At 44.8% G+C, this 20,950-nt stretch overlaps 2 protein-coding genes and 1 non-coding gene across 4 annotated transcripts; 1 reads left to right on the plus strand and 2 right to left on the minus strand.

The window, feature by feature from the left end:
• Positions 1-1,325: 1,325 nt before the first annotated feature.
• Positions 1,326-1,397, minus strand: TRNAP-UGG. Its single transcript has one exon. It is a non-coding gene; the product is annotated as a tRNA-Pro (tRNA).
• A 128-nt stretch (positions 1,398-1,525) lies between these two features.
• On the plus strand, positions 1,526-4,430 carry LOC120658188 (protein MCM10 homolog). 2 transcript variants are annotated; one of them, XM_039936429.1, is made up of 9 exons: positions 1,526-1,952; positions 2,043-2,178; positions 2,384-2,508; positions 2,829-2,862; positions 2,953-2,999; positions 3,132-3,266; positions 3,730-3,794; positions 3,917-3,998; positions 4,078-4,430. In XM_039936429.1, exons 1-9 carry the CDS (start codon positions 1,594-1,596, stop codon positions 4,235-4,237), a joined length of 1,143 nt encoding a protein of 380 aa, XP_039792363.1. In that variant the 5' UTR covers positions 1,526-1,593; the 3' UTR covers positions 4,238-4,430. The 2 variants fall into 2 exon arrangements, with proteins under 2 accessions (XP_039792363.1, XP_039792362.1); XM_039936428.1 differs by having other exon boundaries at positions 1,528-1,952; positions 2,043-2,280.
• Positions 4,431-5,064: 634 nt separating this feature from the next.
• On the minus strand, positions 5,065-6,907 carry LOC120658189 (SKP1-like protein 1A). Its single transcript, XM_039936430.1, has 2 exons — positions 6,432-6,907; positions 5,065-5,512 (listed from the first exon to the last, which is right to left on the minus strand). The coding sequence occupies exons 1-2, from the start codon at positions 6,774-6,776 to the stop codon at positions 5,339-5,341; spliced, it is 519 nt and encodes a 172-aa protein (XP_039792364.1). The 5' UTR covers positions 6,777-6,907; the 3' UTR covers positions 5,065-5,338.
• Positions 6,908-20,950: the final 14,043 nt, after the last annotated feature.

A 20,950-nucleotide genomic window follows, 5' to 3' on the forward strand; every position in this document is an offset into this window, starting at 1 on the left:
CACTTTCCTCTCCGACTCACAGGTGCCAGTCCAGTGTATTAATACACAGCTAGCTGAAAATCCCCCAGATTGGAGAGCAAAGACCTTCACCCAAATTTCCATGAACACCATCGCCGGCGAAATGCGAAGCTCCTTCATACAAACAGGTCCTTCAACACCACAGCCCATGTCTTAACCAGGCAATCTTTGGGTGCTGCGCCACCTCTACATTCGCTTCATGATCTATCTTGCTCAAATGTAGAGCACTTACCACAGTGTCCTCTTCTCCCGACACTGCCTCATGTACAATTGCAGTCTGTTAGGCTGCTCGCAGCAAGTTGCTGCTAATATATTTATGTTTATTTTAAAAAAAACTATTTGGATCATAAAAAAATAACTTCATTGGAAAAAACAGGAAAGAATCAAGAAAGAGGCAAAGACAGACAGAAGGAACTGCTAGTTTTCTTTCATGAAACTAACATAATGGTTACTGCCTTACTGGTATGTATTTTTTTTTAAAAGTAGGAAAATCTTTAAGTAATCAATAAATTTTGACAATAATGACAGGCAGAACATAATGCTAGTTTATTACGATGAAATTAAAATAGGGGGGACTTGTAAGGAAATTAGAACTAAGGGGACACCAACACAGAAGGGAATTGCCGACTGGTAACTTATATGTATTTTTTAAAAAAAAGTTTTAAACTATCAATAAATTTTCCAATGAAAAATAGCATTCTGTTGACAAGCATTACTAGTCTTTTCTTACCCTCGAGTACTGACAATTAATTAATTATTAGAATCTATGTTGCTGTCAAGCTAAACAGAGGTCACACTGAATAAGAAAGTGATCGAACCGAACTTAAAGAACTTGTCAGATCATCTCCATTCTAGAACAACAGAATTAATCTTAAAAGGTGAATACTAAAGGAATCTGGCAAATCTTAAAGCTCGATAACGCACAATCCAGACAGTCTGAAGGCAAATACTAATGTACACGGTAGCAATTCATTTCAGCATGATAGTAAAAGGTCGGTTCGATTTGTAAACTAAATTACCATGGACTAAAACTAAACACATGAATGGCACAACGTACAACACGGGCCTTTACTGATTAAACACATAAGTTCGCTGAAGATAGTATATGCGGAAAGGTAGTGTGTATAGGGGAATGCGTTTATCATAATTCATACACATTCATATAAATTGTAATATTGGGCTGCTATTAATGGGTTGGTTATATGTGTTGCCTTGAAGGCATCAGTGTTACTTGAGAGTTGAGAATGAGGTTGATTATTGGGGTGGGGGGTAGATGTGAAGAAAAAGAAAAGAAAACTAAAAAGCCAGGGGCGTTGCGAGAATCGAACTCGCGACCTCTCGCACCCAAAGCGAGAATCATACCACTAGACCAAACGCCCTTTTCTGTAAACCTTTATTATTCTAAACTATTAAACTGAAGTGTTGAGACTAAAAATTCTTGCTCTTCCCTCCAAAAATCCCCCTCTTCCCCCCCTCCAATTTCTCATTTCCCTCCTCGCTTCCTCCATCTACATCTCTCCCCTTTCCACCTCGCACACCCCAGTCCCCGCTGCCCCCACCCACCCCACCGCGACCATGGCGAGCGCCGCCGACGACCTGGACCTCCTGCTCTCCCTGGGGGAGGCCGTCCCGGAGACCCCTCCCACCTCCCCGCGCGCCGCCGGTGGCCCCGAGTCCGACGGCGCCTTCACACCTCCAAGGACGGCGCGGCCCGGCGGCACTGACATGTCCGTCTTCCGCGACGCCGTCAAGGATTACCTCGAAGCGGCCCCCGAATCCACCTCCCCGCTCCCCGAGCGCCCCAAGCGGCCCAAGGCCACCGAAACCCTCGTTGACAAGTACTCCGGCCTCCGCATCAGGCACCTGACGCTCTCACCCCTCGAGATCAGCAACCGCTTCGCTGACATCCGATTCGTGCGCATCACAGCGATAAAGTGAGGTTCCGTTTCCCTATTCGCCCCATTGCTGGATTTTCAGGTTTTTAGCCCAACGATTTAGTGTTTTTTTCCCCTGGGTGTGTGCAGGAACTCTGTGGGGAGCGAAAGGTTCTCGGGCTGTTGGGCAACGGCGGGGGTGTTGCTAGACAAGGGCGTGCCGCGGGTGAGCGCGAAGGGGACCAGCTACAGCATCTGGAAGATGGGCGCCCTGGACGAGACTGAGGTATCACTGTTCCTCTTTGGGGATGCGCACGTCCACTACTCCGGCGCTGCTGTTGGCTCGGTGTTCGCGATATTCAATGGAAATGTCCGCATGGACAATGTGGTACTTCTCGGCTGGCATTTTGATGTTCTTGATGCTCGCTTGAGTGATTTGTGCTCAGTGGTTCTGTTGGTGATTTCAATGTGTTGGTGATGTTGTTGTGCAGGGCAAAGGGTTCTCTGTGAGTGTTGCTTCAGTGGGGCAGATGTTGAAGATGGGAGTTGCAGCAGATTTTGGTCTCTGCAAAGGGAAGAGGAAAGACGGGGTGGCTTGCACCATGGAGATAAATAAGTACGTATCTCCCCAATCCTATGGGAATATGTCTTACCATTTAAGTAGTAGCTTCACTGTAATTAAACTTAGGAAACTTTCGAAACACATTGCACACAATAGTGATGAGAAGCTTTTCTGATCAGTGATCACCACGTGTCTTCACAGATATAAGCACAAGGTGTAATGCACGGCACATTTCCATGCATGTGAATGTGCTTTGACCTCGACTCTTAGCAAAATGAGCTTTTACTAAAACATCTCCTATGTATTATGCCTCAACCACAAGAATGTATCAAAGATGCCATTATGTTACTGAATTCTCCTTAAATCTTTTTTAGGAGCAAAGGAGCATATTGCGAATTTCATTCATCGGTAAGGATAATAACCATCAGCATTCAGAAATTGAGATGAATAATTGGATATGCATGCGACATGTTCAATTATGCTTCTTTCATTTTGCAGAAAACATCACAGAAGTACACTACTGGCAGAGTGGAGCTTAAGGGTGGGTAAGTAAAACTTTAAAATGGAGTAGACTATGCCTTTCCTTAATGGCTCCACATCTTATGTTCTTTTGTTTGTCCTGATATAATTCCACAGCATATGTTTTTGATTCTATGCAATGTTCTTTTTTGTACCAGAAACTTCCAATTTGCTTCAAAACTTCGTTCTGAAGGGATTTACATGGTCAATCCATCCTCAGAACGACCCAACCCAAGAAAGCCAAGCCAACCAGTGAAAGTAATGTCAATTGATGGGCTAAAAAGGGCTTTAAGGTATGTAAAGCACTATTTGATCTGCTCCATTTGCCTAGTCTACTGGTTCTCCTGCACCTGATATTTGGCTAGTCTGTATTTACTGTTATTTTCAATTTTGTTTGGTGTATTACTACAAAAAAAACGCTGTTGTGCTTTCTGAAAGAACCATTTGCCACCATACCATCTTCCATCATGGTCATTGCACTGGTTATTTGCACTTTCTGGTCATTTGCTGTATTTGATTTAGAGCTTATCAATCAAGAGGAAGCATAGACCCAATTTTGTAGTTACACCTTTTGGAAATTTTCTAGTGTCATCTATTGAACTCCCCCAGAAATGTGTTGCCTAAAATTGTGATATCTTACAGGATTCTTTAATGAATTTAAACTGGCTTCTGATTTAAGTATGCAGGATTACAATAGCCTTTGGAACAGTATGAAATGATTGGCATTATCATCTAAATTCTTATTTTTCTGTGCAGCAATGCAGATAGAGTGACTACTAAGAACCAGTCTCAGGGTATAAGATTCCTTTCTCATGTTACAGGTAACCTATTTTCCCCTTTTGCAAGTAATTATAATTGAATGTAGCACCCAATTCATGAAAGAAAACGTAATGAGATTTGCTTGTTATTGACTGATAAACTCCCGTCTACATAAATAAATCAGCTAATTTGGACAATACGAAAGCAACTGTCAAAGGCAGTGGATGTACGAACCAACAGAAATCGAAGTACAGCTTGAACAAAAGGTCAGTCACAAAGTGCCACTATTTGCTTAAATTTTCTACCAAGCAGTGACATCAAAATGAGCAAGCTTGTGATTTGTAGTTCGGCATCATCTGGTGCCAAAGCACCACCCAAGCAGGGATTAGGGAAGCCAGAACAAGGTTTCAAGAGACGGAAGGTGAACAATCCACCAGGGAATATCGTTGAGCTCGATGCAGTCAGCTCAGACGATGATGAGATCAATATAGTACTGCAACGCTGATTATTGTATTAGAATTTTGAATGTACTACAAACGGATAAACAATAGTATTTCAGGAACGTTTCACATTGCTTTTAGGAAAGTTTTGTGGCCAAATATGTCACAAGCTGTACCTGTAGAAAAATTATCTGATAACCATCATTGACCATTTTCTGTATAGTATTGTTCAAAAATTCATCAGTACACTTAACTTTCCATGAGAACAAGTAACTGCTGGTACGTACGAGATCCCGCCGCTTGTTTTATCGCATCTGGTGTAGCGGATTTTGCAAAACTGCTGGTACGTACGAGATCCCGCCGCTTGTTTTATCGCATCTGGTGTAGCGGATTTTGCAAAACTGCTGGTACCAACTTTCAAATGCTCGCGAGCTCAACCGAAACAACACCTGACTACCAGGGGACATTGACTGCCTGCGCCAATGCAGCAGTGTTTTGTTTGGACGTGTTCAACCAGGCTATCTAAAAGATTCTGTTTGATTGCCTTTTTGCCCAGCAGCCAATCCACCTTTTTACCTATTCCTCGCTTGCTCGTGCTCGTGCGTCCGCCTTGCACCAAGCGAACCTATTCCTCGCTTGCTCGTGCTCGTGCGTCCGCCGATACAGCCAACCAAACAATAGTACGGCGTCAAACGTATAGCCATGCGTACTCCGAAAGTCCGAAGTCAAAACAGTTGGCACAAACTACTGAGATCCAACGTATAGCCATGCGAACTCCGAAAGTCCTAAGTCAAAACAGTTGGCACAAACTACTGAGATCCAGCTTGCGATAACACAACGAAACGGGGGCAAGAAAAAAAAAAGTATCCACCAGCAAAATAGAGACAGGGAATTCAGAATAACCAGCAATGCTTGATAACCAACCAGCCTCTTAACGATCCAAGAGAGCATGCACCAGTGGCACTGGCACCAAAAATAACGGGAGTCAGCAAAATAGTCTGCTCACAACCAACCGAACCTACATACACCTTCTAAGCGATTTGTTAAACCCGAGACAGTATAGCTGCTCCAAACTCGTAACATCCGAGTCATCCTAAGTTCCTGGCATAACACGTTCCCCGCTGGCCTGGTTATAGGAGATTGCTGTCGTTAGAGCCTCAGCCTCCTCATTCGAAGGCCCACTGGTTCTCCCTCCTCACTTCCTCCTCTTCCTCAGGGGTGAAGTCGTTCTTGATGTTGAAGGTCTTGCGGATCTCCTCCGGAGTCTTCCCCTTGATCATATCCGCAACGGTCTGGCAGGTCAGATCCAGGAGCCCCTTGATGTCCAGGTAGTTTGCAGCCTGTAGAGAGCAATATGTCAGGTGTTCATGTCAAACATTTATGAATGCAGCAACCTGGACAAGCCAGGCAAGAAATGATAAAATGAAACAATGAAGTCAACATATGGTCACTATAAACTACTACAATGTACACTCAAACGTATTAATTAAACCTAGTCACAAAACATATCTATCTAAAATGTCGGAAACAGAGAAAGAGAGAGTTAGCCTAGGACAGCCCTTCTCAAAATCTCTAAACATATGCCCTTATCAAAAATCTACAAACATATCACAACCCATCCTGGCAAATGGAACAAGTGTTAACGATATCCTGAACACAGGGACCATTGCTCAAGACCCTTGAATTCTTCCGCTAACTACATGAAGCAATTATTGTACCATAAAATTTGGCCAATATAATACAAAACTATATCTGAACACAGGGACCATTGTTCAGGACCCTTTAATTCTTCCGCTAACTACATGAAGCAATTATTGTACCACAATTTGGCCAATATAATACAAAACTAAGTTGAAACAAATGAGACAACCGAGCAGGCCAAATTAATGCACTTCTAATGTAATGTAACAAAATTTTGAACTAACCATGCGAGAAGCATGTGACAAACACACCATTACTTGGGATGCAAGTGGGCTGCCGAGCCACTTGCATCCCTGAATTCATCACCACTACAGTAATTTACGACCATTAACCCCAGACAGAACTCTCCGTGAAACTGAATCTAAGGACGGACGCTCGAAGGCTAACTGTGGCAACACAATCACAGAATAGCAAAGTATTGGCCTATTCCGGCACAAAATAACCCTAATCTCAACAACAAAGTAGGAACCGGATCATGAACCTCAGAGGGTACAAACATATCTAAACAATCATCGCAGGTCAGATTGGAAAGGGAGAGAACAGGAGGGAGAGCGTCACCAGGATGAGGTCGAAGAGGGTGGCCTGTTCCACCTTGACGAAGTCAGCATCGAAGGTCTTGAGCTCGTCGTCGGAGGCCTTGTTGGTCGCGGCAGTTGGCTCAACGGCGTCCGCGTCGGCGCCGCGGCGCGCCTCGACGTGCTTCTTGCAGTACTCGATGACCTTGGCGAGGATCTTGGAGTTGACGTTGGGGACCGGGATGCCGTTGTCGGTGCAGCCATCCTCGATCATGTGCAGGATGGTCCGCGACTCCCTCGCCACCGACTCCTCCACCTCGAAGTTCTCCTTGTCGCAGCTGATCAGCGTCAGCATCTTGTCCTTCCCCGCCGCTGCGTCCGACGCCATCGATCCGATGGCCGGGATCGAACAGGGGTTGAAGTGGTGGAGTGGCGAGGAAGCTGCAGGTCAAAACCCTAGCGGCGGAAGCTATGGAATCGAGATTGAAGGGGAGAGAGAGACGGGCTGCGGCTTTATTGCCGGCGTTGCGGAAGGGAAGGGTCTAGAAGACGGGGCGCTTGCGGTACCTGCTCCTGGGCCGGGATGTTCTGTTTTGGGCCTGAGGGTTCAAGTTGTGGCCTTTTGGGTTGTAGAATTACGGAGGCTGTTTAGTTCCTAAAAATTTTCAAGATTCTTCGTCACATTAAATTTTTGGACACATGCATGAAGTATTAAATATAGTTTTAAAAAATAACTAATTATACAATTTAGTTGGAAATGATGAGATGAATCTTTTGAGTCTAATTAGTACATGATTAGACACTAATTACCAAATAAAAACAAAAGTGCTACAGTAGCAAACCCCAAAAATTTTCACCAACTAAACACACCCTGAGTGAGAAGAGGAAGGATACTGTGTCTAATTCTAATAGTGACATGATCTTATGCAAGTTATTGTGTCTGCAAAGAAAGCGCGATCAATAAAAGTATAAAATTGCTGTTATAGTTTTTGTAATGTAAAGTTTGATAAAAAAAATTATATACCTATAATACGTGGTAAAAAATATGCCATGTGAACTGTGAAAATGAAGCAAATAGTGGATTAAGAATTTATGGCGAGTCTAACCTTGGAATGGTAATGATCCGGATGAACCAAACAAATCTAACATTTTATTTGCTAACCAAAAAAGTAGGTAGGCAGCAACTCAATCTTCTTCCTCTTCATTCGGCTACCAGCTCTGATGATTGGAGCAGCCAGGTTGGGGACTGAACTTTAGGGTTACGAAATTGTTCTATTCCCAATCACACTTGGGAGCCATGAAGCGAAGATCGATGAACCAAACAAATCTGACATTTTATTTGCTAACCAAATAGGTAGGTAGGCAGCAACTCAATCTTCTTCCTCTTCATTCGGCTACCAGCTAGGAAGATTGGAGCAGCCAGGTTGGGGATTGAACCTTAGGGTTACGAAATTGTTCTCTCCCCATCACACTTAGAAGCCACAAAGCGAAGATCGATTCACTGCTGGGTGGCACTATGCTAAAGATCGATCCACTGTTGGGTGGCGCTATGCTGACGGGTTGATGGGGGCGCCGCCAACCACAACTAGTGGTGATGGGAGGTAGCCTTGATTGGGATGGAGACATGATGGTGGCGAGATTATGGTAGGTTAGGGGTAAGGGTAAGGTGGGATCAGGGCATCGCGGCTAGGCATCGTGATCGCGATCGACTACCACCGCGGGTGGAAAGGGGTGGCGGCGGCATGGTTGATAGCCAGATCACCAGTGAGGCAACGACAGTTGCGGGGATGGCGGCTGCAGCAATGATGGCGGCGTGAGGGAGCGGTGGGTGGGAAGGGTTCTGGTGGGGAAGAAGACAATATCGCTTGGGTTGTGATGGGCCGACTGAGATTGTGACTACAACGTGGTCACCTTTATATAGAAAGTGCCCCACTTAACAAGATGTGACATGATCCTCTCATAAGGAAAAAAGATAAGAAAAGAAAGAAAAACAAACCAAACCAAACCAAACCACAACAGAACAAAACTCAAGGAAACACATAAATGGAGTGGTGAGAAAACAGCAAGGCGTGATAGCCAAGCACATGTTCACAGTCCAGAGCGTATCCAGAAAACCAGACAAAATCATTATATAGTCTGCTCACGAGCCGCCAGACCTAGACCTAACTACCAGAGGCAGATCCAATAGGGGGGCTGAGGGGGCTCCAGGCCCTCCTACTGGCTGCAACCTTCGTTAGAAACAAGGGGATGCTAGGAAAGGAGAAGAGTAGAGAACAAGAAAATAGAGAGAGGAGGGGTGGGGAAGAGGAGGAAAGAAGACACAGACCCCCTACATCTCTTGGCCAGATCCGCCACTGCTAACTACACAATAGCATTCGTCCAGATCTGAGATAGTCTACATGTAGCTGCTCCAAACTCAACATCCTTATTACCGACAACGTTCTTGTTGGCCTGGCTACAGGAGGTTGCCGTTATTAGGAGCCTTAGTACAAGACCCAAGGGTGCAACCTTCTAATTCAGTCCTCTTTCTCAAGGCTGGGGTCGGGAATGTTGACCATCTTGCGAACCTCCTGTGATGACTTCCCTTTGAGGTTGCATGTCGCCTGCCAATTCGACCAGTACATGTCTCATGTCTGGTAACACCTAGTCATGCATATGCTTGGACCACACACCTAAAAGTTTTTTTATTTGTTCATAGTTTTCTTTTTATAAAAAATTTGTTGATCAAATACAGATACCGTGTCACATCAAGGAACTTAAATCATGTTGCAGACGATGGTGTATCTAGACCACGATGGCCTGGGAAAGAATGCATTTTCTATTTTGAGAAGGGGATGCATTTTTCCATTGTGGAAAGGGTTTACAATTCTCAAAAGGGAAATATTGAAAAAAGAATGATGCTTTCATCCTGATTTCAATAAAATCTTCCTTTTAAAAAAATTAGACTGTGCATACCTTTTTCATAGATACGTTGTGTGCATAACAAAGGAACGCAAAAGTGTATTGAATGGTAATTTACTCTTCAAACACAGCCTTGCATTGTTAAATTTGTTATTATTGGCCACTTTTACGTTTGAACTCCAGCATGTGCAGAGAGTGTGTGAAACGCAAGTAGAGCCAAGTCAGGTGATTCCTTTGATTTTTGTACTAACCACACATCTCTTCAGCAAAAAAGACAGATTACAGATTTTAATTAAAAAATTCTTTACTCAAATCTCATCAATTCAGACTAGCGAGTCTGTCCGACTCTGTTCCCATAATAAAGGTGCATTCAGAAAAATAAGAGTTTGGTCATTGATTATTTTTCTTATACATATTTGGTATTTCTGATGATAAGATTATGGTTATGAAAATATTTTCAATAAGAATCTAGTTGTACCATTTTTGTACAAGAAGTTTTAATGTCATATCAGATGATCTAAGTGAAAAGTCTAAACACAAAAATAATTGAACAAACGTAAATTTTCCAAGCACATGTTGTAAAAATAGTTAGGCCATTCGATTCCATCTACACAACCTTCAACGCATTTACTACCTTTAATATGTTATGTCATTATTAATTTAAATCATAAATATTATATTACTATAAAAGTGTTCTCAATCTTTTAAATATATACACGAAGCCAACAAAGATATCATCCTATTAGTGAAGTTGTTGATGAAGGTGTCGGTAAAGTAGACATGATCTAGAATTCTAAATGGTGAAGTCCCTCAATGAAGCGTCCCCTCATAAGAGGTGACTTAAATGTGATACAAATATCAGTCCCAGGAGGCTGATAAATATTTATTATATCAGATGGTACATCACCGTACAAACCTCCGAGGAGGCGGACACTCGATACAAACAATAATAAGTAATAAAACAACTACGGTGATACACCAGAGCACGACCCAGACCGTCTCCAGCTCGGGCTCAGAGTATCGCGCCAGCAGAATCATCTTGCAGAGGGCCAACACCATAGGCAAGGTTGGGGTTTGGACGCAACCTCTCTCGACGTCTTCAACAGTGTAGTCCGGATCTTCTTCTGAAGAAAACCACAAATATATATCGGGTGAGTACAAAAGTACTCAACAAGTCCAACCCCATCCACGGAGGGGGTAACACAGATATGCGCAGGATAAATCAAGGATAGGGCTGAGGTTTATTTGTGGTAAAGCTAGATTTTACACATGCAGGGGTTTAGTTTTAAAAAAGGTTTTTTAAAGCAGTTCCTCACTTAACCGAATAATGAGTGGGGTTGATCCTACACAAAGGATCCAAGTTTAAATGCTACCAGACTCACCATCAGCAGTAGCTCACGGCACAACTATCGGACACCTTCCAAAAACAACTCACGCCATGAAAACATCCCTCCCAAAAGTCTAGTTGTGTGACCGAACTGTAACCCGCTCAATACCATGACCACGGCTATTCGAATAGGTTTTACACTCTGCAGAGGTGTACAACTTTACCCACAAGTGGGGTACCACAGCATGATCACCTTAGTGTCGGTGCAGATCCCATCAAAGCCATTACCCACCTTAGCTAGACCTGACTAGCCAACACGGACTCCACCAAGGGGCCATTGACCTAACACCAAGGTTTAACCGGGGCATAAGTCACCACGACCTTATCCCTTCTCCTTGGTGACCCGTTGCTCTCAGTTCTCTTGATAGCTATCAGACTAACTAGTGGGGTTTATGCTAAGCCATTGCCACATACAACGGTCGAGTGGTTTGCATGATAGTTGAATTAGGCAAGATGACACATCAACTCGGTCCTTAATTGTGACGAGATGGATATCTCCCAACCTTCTTGCTCTACGACAACGGTACGAACCTCCAATACGACAATTCACACAAAAATGCCATTCATCCATCTCATCTTAACATTCTATACTTTTATAACCCAACTTCCCTTTTCTCAATACTCACACATTTTCCCTTTTATAAAGCATGTTGTAACCATTTTTTAGTGTAATAAAACGAGTACCGGGTCCTAAGCGGCGCTCTAGCAGCGATCAACATCCAAATAGAATAAATCATATTTAGACATTAATCTAGGTGGTCAAGGAATGGTTATAACAAATCAAGGGGTGGCTATCCAACCATGTTTCAGTAGTAAAAACATATGCAATTTTATAAAACAGGCCAATAGGTTGTGTTTATAAAATTGGGTCGAAATATGCAATCAAAGGATGAGATTAAACTTGCCGTCTTCAAAGCCTTCCGGGAGGTCCTGATCGAGGTACTGTCCTTCGGGTTCGGGGTTGCGGTACTGATCCTCGCACACCTGCTCATGATACTGCTCATCTATGGGTTCTTCTCGGTCACTCCGTGATCTATGGCGCACACAACAAACACACAATAAAGAAAAAGAAATAAAAGCTTTACCGTCGAGCTCGAATCAGAAGAAATTAAGATATGGAGATGAGAGTAATATTTTTGGGTGATTTTCTAATGGCATGGACGGAATTATGTTAGAAATGGTGTGGTAAAGTTTCGGGGCAAACAGAGGATTTTTGGTGCATGAAATGATAGGCCGAAGAGGGGTTTATGGGCTAAATAAGGATCCGGGGCCTATTTGTAATTATTTCTGGGAGTGACAGGACTTGAATAGAATTTTGGAAAAGGTTCGGGCTATTCTGGAAATTAGGTAGGGACCTACTCATAAATATTTTATATAGTGGAGGGGCTTATTCATTAAAAGAAATAAGAGAGGGCTTCTTTGTAATTATTTTTGGGATGGCAAGGACTTGATTGGAGTTTTAGAAAATATTTGTGTTACTCTGGAAAGGGGCAAGGGTTTATCTAGAATTACTTTCATATGGTGGAGGGGTTACTTCATGAAAAGGAATAACAGGAAGGCCTGTTTTGCAAAAGGGTTAGAAGGGGGGGCTCTTAAATGAAAAGGAGAGAAGGGAGGGGGTTTTGGGCAAAATCGCCCTCTTCTCCTACCTCTCGACAGACAGGACAGAGGAGGGGCAAGGCGCCGGCGGCGGCCTTGGGGCCGGTGGCCTGGGGCTTCGAGCGCGGCCAAGGAGCGAGACAAAAGCACGAGGGCAGCGAGGGGATCCTATTCCCGTGCTCACCTGGGGCTGGGGCGGCGCGTAGGGGAGGGACGACGGCGGCCAGTGGGGGCGGGCAGCTATGGCCGTGGTGGCAGCGCTGGAGGGTCGAAGGAGGGGGCTAGCGGCGGCGGTCGAGGTTGTGGTGGTGGGGATCATCGGAAAAAGATTTCGGGGAATTAGGAGCTCGGACGAAAAAAGATTTTGAAATGATTTGAGCTCAACGATGAAAAAATTTTGAAAACAATTTTTGGCGAGTGATTTGTTTCGGTAAATTTTTGGGATGTTACAAACCTACCCCACTTAAAATGAATCTCGTCCTCGAGGTTCGGCTAGTTCCTAAATAGATGGGGAAATTCCTTCTTTAACGCATCTTCGCATTCCCACGTTGCTTCATCTACTCCGTGTCTGCTCCATTGCACTCTGCAAATCCGTACTTCTGAGTTCCTTGTTCTTTTTGTGACAGTGTCCAGAATTTTGACAAGCACTTCTTGATACCGAAGATCTTTTTGCAGATCAATTGTTTCCATAGGTACTATTTCTTGTTCAGGTACTCGCAAGCACTTTCTTAGCTGCGAGACATGAAATACTGGGTGTGTATCCGACATTTCCTCGGGTAGTTGAATACGGTAGGCTACCGCTCCAACTCTCTTTACTACTCGGTAGGGTCCAATATAACGAGGAGCAAATTTTCCTTGAATTTGAAACCTTCGAGTCCCTCGAATCGGGGAGACCTTAAGGTATATATAACCTCCAACTTCAAAACTTAGTTCCCTTCTTCGTTTATCTGAATAACTCTTCTGGTGGGATTGAGCCGCTTTTAGCTTTTCTTTAATTTCAATCACACGGTCTTCTGCTTCTTTTATAAGGGCTGGTCCGGTTAGCGTATGCTCTCCTACTTCTGACCACATCAAATGGGTTCTACACTTTCTACCATAAAGGGCCTCAAAAGATGACATGCCTAAGCTTGCTTGATAACTATTGTTATATGAGAACTCTGCATAGGGTAAACTCTGTTCCCAGTCCTTGCCATAGGTAAGGACACAAGGTCTTAACATATCCTCCATAATTTGATTTACTCTTTCAATCCGACTATCAGTCTGAGGATGATAAGCTGAACTAAAATCCAGCTTTGTGCTCATAGCTTTATGCAAGCTTCTCCAAAACTTAGAGGTGAATTGTGTTCCTCTATCCGAAACAATTTTGCTTTGGCACACCATGTGATTTCACTATGTGACCTACATAGAGTCGGGCTAATTTTCCCCCACCGTAGTTGGTTCGTATTGGCAAGTAGTGAGCGACTTTGGTGAGTCGATCCACTATCACCCATATAGAGTCATTTCCTTTTTGGGTCTTGGGCAAACCAACCACAAAATCCATGCCTATCTCATCCCATTTCCAAACCGGGATGGGTAATGGTTGCAATAATCCAGCTGGCTTCTGATGCTCAGTTTTGACTCTTTGGCATATATCGCAATGAGCGACAAACTGGGCAATATCTGCCTTCATTCCATTCCACCAATATTTTTGCCTCAAATCCATATACATCTTGGTAGCTCCGGGGTGGATGGAGTATGCCGAGTTATGGGCTTCATCCATAATAATGTACCGGAAGTTTCCTTCTTTGGGCACACAAATCCTGGCCTTATACCACAAGGTTTCTTTGTCATCTACTCTAAAATCTAGGGCCTTATTCTCTCCGATGTGCTTACTGATTTTTATTAATTCTTGGTCCGAACCTTGGGCCTTTCTAATTTCCTCTTCCAAGGTAGGCTGAACACTTAACTTGTGGTAGGATCCTTGAGGAATGATGTGCACATTTAATCGTGCCATTTCTTTCTGTGAGTGGGTATTCTCGGGTCTGAGCTGCTTATGAGACTTCCTGCTTAAGGCATCTGTAACCACATTAGCTTTGCCGGGGTGGTAAAGGATTTCCAAGTTATAATCATTAACCAATTCCAACCACCTCCTTTGGCTTAAGTTCAAATCCGGTTGGGTGAAGATATAGTTCAGACTCTTATGGTCGGTGTAAATCTCACACTTATTTCCAATCAAGTAATGTCTCCAGATCTTAGGGGCATGCACTACGGCTGCAAACTCCAAATCATGGGTTGGATAATTCTACTCATGAGACTTAAGCTGACGGGAAGCATATGCAACTACTTTCCCATCCCGCATAAGGACACACCCTAATCCTTGCCGGGATGCATCACAATAGATGGCAAAGTCCCGATGAATATCCGGTAGGGTTAATACTAGGGCGGTTGTCAATCTTTTCTTCAATTCTTGGAACTTCTTTCACATGACTCTGTCCAAGTGAATTTCTTATTCTTCCTGAGTAGCTCTGTCATGGGTCTAGCTATCTTGGAAAATCATTCAATAAACCTCTGGTAATAACCGGCTAATCCACGAAAACCTCTGATTTCACTAACATTGGTCGGCTGTAGCCAATTGGAAACTGCTTCAACTTTCTCGCGGTCGACTGCTACTTCTTCTGTGGTCAAAATATGATCAAAGAAAGCCACTTTCTCTAGCCAAAATTCACATTTACTGAATTTAGCATAGAGTTTGTGCGCTCTCAACTTTTTCAAAACCACTCGTAGGTGTTGTTCATGCTCTTGAGCACTTTTGGAGTAAATAAGTATGTCGTCAATAAAGACTACTACAAACTTATCTAACTCATCCATAAACACCTTGTTCATGAGGTTCATGAAATAGGCAGGTGCATTGGTGAGTCCAAAAGACATCACCGTAAACTCAAACTGCCCATAACGGGTGACAAAGGCTGTCTTCGGGATGTCACTTTCTCTAATCTTAAGCTAATGATATCCTGATCTTAGATCAATCTTAGAGAAATACTTGACTCCTTTTAGTTGATCAAAGACATCATCAATCCTGGGGAGAGGATACTTATTCATAATGGTGACTTCATTTAGTACACGATAATCCACACACATCCTCATACTTCCATCCTTTTTCTTGACAAACAGGACTGGGGCTCCCCACGGGGATGAACTAGGTCTGATAAGAATTCTACCCCACTTAAAATGATCCTTACCCGAGTACAACCTAGTCGACAATGTATGTCGGCCCTCGGCGTACGGGTTGATAGGGGTAACTTTAGTAGTACCGTGGGTATACTGTGTTTCCCCACAAAGCAAGAGCTGTACAGGTGAGCTGGTGAGCTGCTGTGACTTCACTTGACTTTCTCCTCTACCTTCAATTTGGTTAACTTCCTGGTCTCGCTGGGCAGAGGGTTGTCCTTGCATTTTGGGCTGCTTTCCCACGCTCGGGTTTGTCTAGGCCCAGCATCGGGAGGTCCTGTGGGTGGCATCCGTAGATTGAGTGGACCCTTATGAGACTTGGATTTAGATTTAAATGATGTTTAAGTTTTCTACTTCGCATTTTCGAAAAAGCAGAATCCACCTTCTGCCGACAAGCACACAGACTAGCAAGCAACAAGCACAAACAACTTCATTACTGCAAGGGGGGTACAACACTGGGGCAAGGCCAAAACGCGTACTACACGTCCGGGTACACAACTCCAAAAGGGGGGGGCACAACTCTAACTTTGTACCACACGGCTTCATCCCTTGATGGTCACTAGCACTTAGGCAGACTCATTGGCTTGAGTTGGTTCTCCCCTTGGAAGAGAACTCACATCTTCTAGAGGAATGAGCAGTTCCTACTCGCCATTCTCTAGGTCTCCGTTTTCCAGGGGTTGCTCCATAGCTTCTCCTTCAACGGCGGCAGTAGGCCCTTCAGGGTTCTCGGGTGGGGTTTGTGGGGTCCCAAAAAGTGGTCCCCATCCCATGATGGGCGCCTCAAGTAGGACATGGGTTTCTCCAATTGCCGGGACTGGCGTTCCACTTCTGGTCCATTCTTATATACACAGGTCCCGGGCCTGCCTGAGGCTCTCTTGGACAACCGCTTCACTACTGACCGCGGCTACGGCTCTTGCCTCGGCTTGAGCCACCCGGATTTGATGCATCCTTATCGCGAGCTCTGCTTGCTCGGCTCGATGGGTCTACTCCCTCAGGATGCTGGCTTGTTCGTCAAAGAGCTGATCCAAGGAGGCTAGGTAAGTAGCCACTTGGTACAGGGGGTCCTCTTCATGGCAGCGTGTTCCAGGCTTCTCATGCGAGCCTCCCAAACTGGGGTTCTGATGGCTGGAGGAAAGATCCTCATTGGTGTGGGGGCGAGATGTTCCTCGAAAATCTGACACAGATAATGGAGCGCCTTCCTGACGACCAAGGGGTAGGTGTCTCGGTACCTAAACCCGGTGGTGGTCACTCGCCATGGCTGGATGTCGGGGTAGCGGTCATTTTTGGTGAAGACCAGGATCACTCTGCAGCGAAGGGTACCATGGTGCTCGTACTCCCTGCTGTAGTACCTTGGGCGTTCCGAAACACCAAGACTCTCCAGGGCATTGATCAAAAGGCTGGGGAGGCCAGGTGCAGCTTGGCAAATGCCCTGGGTCCATCCTTCATCAGCCATCTGAAAACAAAGGTAGGGTGAACAAACTTTGCATAAATACTTGAGTACAAAGGGGGTAGATGGTCTTTATTATTACAACAGGGTGGGGTACATTTTCCATGGATACATGATTATTAGGATAGTGGCTCTAGCCTAGGTGTGCTACTCTTCTATCATGGGAAATCTTCCTCGATCTGGATAGGGCACTTCTTTGGTGAAAGACACTGTTCATCTTCGGTCTGAGTACCCCTATCCCAATGGGTTTCTTCGGGTTCTTCTTCTTCTAACCATCCACCTGCTCCTCTGTGAGCCTCGTGGTCTTGCCATTGGGCTTGGAGAGCGGCTAGGGAATACTCGGCTCGTACGGCTCTTGTCTGTTGTTCCTCCATTTCTTGGGTTCCCTGTGGATTTAGTGTTTCAGTTGTGCCGCCTGTTCGCAGTAGAGCTCATCCAGGCCGGTGAGGTAGATGGATAGGTGGGAGACCGTATCTTCTAGGTCTTCTTCTTCTCTCCCAAGTCCTCTCATCCGGGCAATCTATGAGCGTCCTCTTCCTCCAGTAGGCAGGAAAAATCCCATAGGAGTCCGCTGAAGATGATGCTTGTAGACCACACGCAGGCGTCACAAGGCTTTTCGGGCGGCCTTTCGGTAAGTATCTAGGAAGCGAAAGCCAGTGGTGGAGATGAAGCAGGGGTCCACGTCAGGGTAGCGGGTGTGTTTTCCCATGAAGATCATCATGTCGCACCGAAGAGTGCCCTTGGAGTCGTACTCCCGGTAGATGTACTTTGGTGTGTCCACAACTCCAACGCGTTCCAGGCTGAGTAGCAATAACTTAAGGAGGCCAGGCTCTGCGAAGCAGATTTTGTTACTCCATCCATTGTCAGCCATCTGGAACAGGCAAGAGTTAGTGGTGAGTGTTTGTGTGGGAAAAAGGCTTAAGCAAGGAAAGTTCTAATGTGGAAAGGCTTAGAAAAAGAGTTTCGATCCTAGGGTCACGTCCTACGGCTAACTTACGGCTCTAATACCACCTAAAGCGTCCCCTCATAAGAGGTGACTTAAATGTGATACAAATATCAGTCTCAGGATCAGATGGTACATCACCGTACAAACCTCCGAGGAGGCGGACACTCGATACAAATGATAATAAGTAATAAAACAGCTACGGTGATACACCAGAGCATGACCCAGACAGTCTCCAGCTCGGGCTCAGAGTGTCGCGCCAGCAGAATCATCTTGCAGAGGGCCAACACCACAGGCAAGGTTGGGGTTCGGACGCAACCTCTACTCGACGTCTTCAACAGCGTAGTCCGGATCTTCTTCTAAAGAAAACCACAAATATATATCGGGTGAGTACAAAAGTACTCAACAAGTCCAACCCCATCCACGGAGGGGGTAACACAGATATGCGCAGGATAAATCAAGGATAGGGCTGAGGTTTATTTGCGGTAAAGCTAGATTTTACACATGCAGGGGTTTAGTTTAAAAAAAGGTTTTCTTAAAGTAGTTTCTCACTTAACCGAATAATGAGTGGGGTTGATCCTACACAAAGGATCCAAGTTTAAATGCTACCGGACTCCCCATCCGCAGTAGCTCACGGCATAACTGCCGGACACCTCCCAAAAACAACTCACGCCATGAAAACATCCCTCCCAAAAGTCTAGTTGTGTGACCGAACCGTAACCCGCTCAACACCGTGAGCACGGCTATTCGAATAGGTTTTACACTCTGCAGAGGTGTGCACCTTTACTCACAAGTGGGGTACCCCAGAGATGTACAACACGGACTCCACCAAGGAGCCGTTGACCTAACACCGAGGTGTAGGATCAAGAACATCGACTAGAGGGGGGGTGAATAGGCAGTTTAAAATCTAAAGCCAACAACACTAGAGAAATTTAATTAGTAACAAAGGAAAAGCCCTATGGCATGCTATTACTATCTCTAGATGGATTTGCAACCTAGGATGACAAGAGACAAGTCAAGCTCTAGTAAAGTAAATTGCTCAAGGTAAAAGCAAGTATTAAAGAGCAAGAGAAGTAACCAAGCTTGACACAAGAAATTATCCCGTGGTGTCGATGACTTGCCGGTCACCCCTAATCCACGTTGAGGTGGATTCCAAGAATCAACCGCTCCTCTATCAAGAACCTCTTGATCTTGAGCCGGCTAGAATCAAGGAACCGCTCCACACCTCGATTCCACTAGAGTTACTCTTCACCACTCCGGTGAGGTGAGCACAAAACCTCTCACAACCGAAATCGGGGCTCCTCAACAATCTCCTTGGAGGAGCTCCACGAAATCCACTTCTCCAAGCCGTCTAGGGAGCGGCAACTCCCAAGAGTAACAAGTTGATGATGCTTGCTTGAAGTTTCCCTAATGCCACAAAGCTCAAACTCTTGATGCAATGCACTAGGAAGCTCTCACACTCTCAAGAATGTAATCTCTAAGCAAGTGTGTGTGAGAGAGGGATGCCTTAGCTCTAATGTGTGAAGAATGCTATCCAAATGGCCAAGAAGACCTCCCAATGGCCGGGCATTGGGTATATATAGACACCCCTCAAAAAACTAGCCGTTACACTCTTTTCTGCGAAGTCGCGGACCGTCCGCGTTTCAAAAACCGGACTGTCCGCTGTTATAAACCAGTGAGTCAGAGTGCAATAAATGCATGTCAGAACTAGCCGTTAAGCCCTAGCGGACCGTCCGCGCCCCAGCGGCGGACCGTCCGCAGTTAAGAGTTCCAACCCACCAGAGACTAACATCGTCTCTGGAACAATTTTGAGATTAGCCTGCGGACCGTCCGCGCATCAGGAGCGGACCGTCTGCAGTTTAACTTTTGAGCCCAAACCAGAGAAACATCCTCTCTGGTACAAACCTGAGATTAGCCGGCGGACCGTCCGCGCCCCATGGGCGGACTGTCCGCCGTTCAACTTTGAAGCTCACACCAGACAGACACCCTTTCTGGTACACATTTGAAAAACAGTGGCGGACCGTCCGCCCACCTGGGCCGGACCGTCCGCGAGCCCACCAGAGACTCTGCAAGCTCTCTGGAACGGTCGCGGACTGTCCGCCCCACTGATGCGGACTGTCCGCCGTTACTCAGTCAGCTTTCAAACTTAGTCTTTTTCAAATCTTTTCAAAACGCCGTTAGCCCTCATGCATGCAACTAGTCATTTTGAGCAAAATGGCACTAAAGACCCGTCAAGCATGAGTACACAACCCCTCTTGATAGTACGGCTATCTATCCAACAAATCCGGTCACTTTTCATCCACTAAACGCCTTGTGACCGGTAAAATACAAAAGCCCTATTTTATACCTTTGCCTTGAGCCCGAGCTTTGCTCATCATCTCCAAAACTCCATACGTTCACAACCAAATCTCTTTCATCCGTGGATCAACCTATACTCATTGTCTCAACTGAAATCGTTAATCCACAAACTGTTGTCATTAATTACCAAAACTCGAATTAGGGGCCTAGATGCTTTCAATCTCCCCCTTTTTGGTAATTGATGACAACACTAAATTTTGGAGTGATAAAAGTTTTCAAGTCAACTTTATACACTAGGCATAAGGTGGACTTGTAATTGAACTTTGGAAGAACTTACTCATTTTCATGAAAATTTCAGAATATGGTATGAATAAATTCACCAAGTTCAATGAGTAGAGAGAACTCCCCCTTGATATGTGCATATAAATTTGCATGAATACCAAGTACACATATATATATTTGAAACTTTTGACGGAGTTTTCCCTACAAGTGGAAATCGAGGCATACAAGATACAAGATATATATGATATGAACTTTAGCATGGTTAGCACAACCTCACAACCACAAGATGAACATAAATAGATAAGAGTAGCATAAACTAACATAGTTCATCACACAATACAAACCAAATGTTCAAATCCAAACACAAGTCTCAAATAGAGTTCATGAAAGACACAAATAAAACATGAGAGGCAAGCGGAAGCTGAAAACGAATGATCTCCATAAGAAGTCCATGAGCTCCCCCCTAGATCCAAGCACTCCAAAGCGATCCAAGCACTCCAA

Source organism: Panicum virgatum, chromosome 2N (genome assembly GCF_016808335.1).
Source record: "Panicum virgatum strain AP13 chromosome 2N, P.virgatum_v5, whole genome shotgun sequence".
Lineage (NCBI taxonomy): Eukaryota > Viridiplantae > Streptophyta > Magnoliopsida > Poales > Poaceae > Panicum > Panicum virgatum.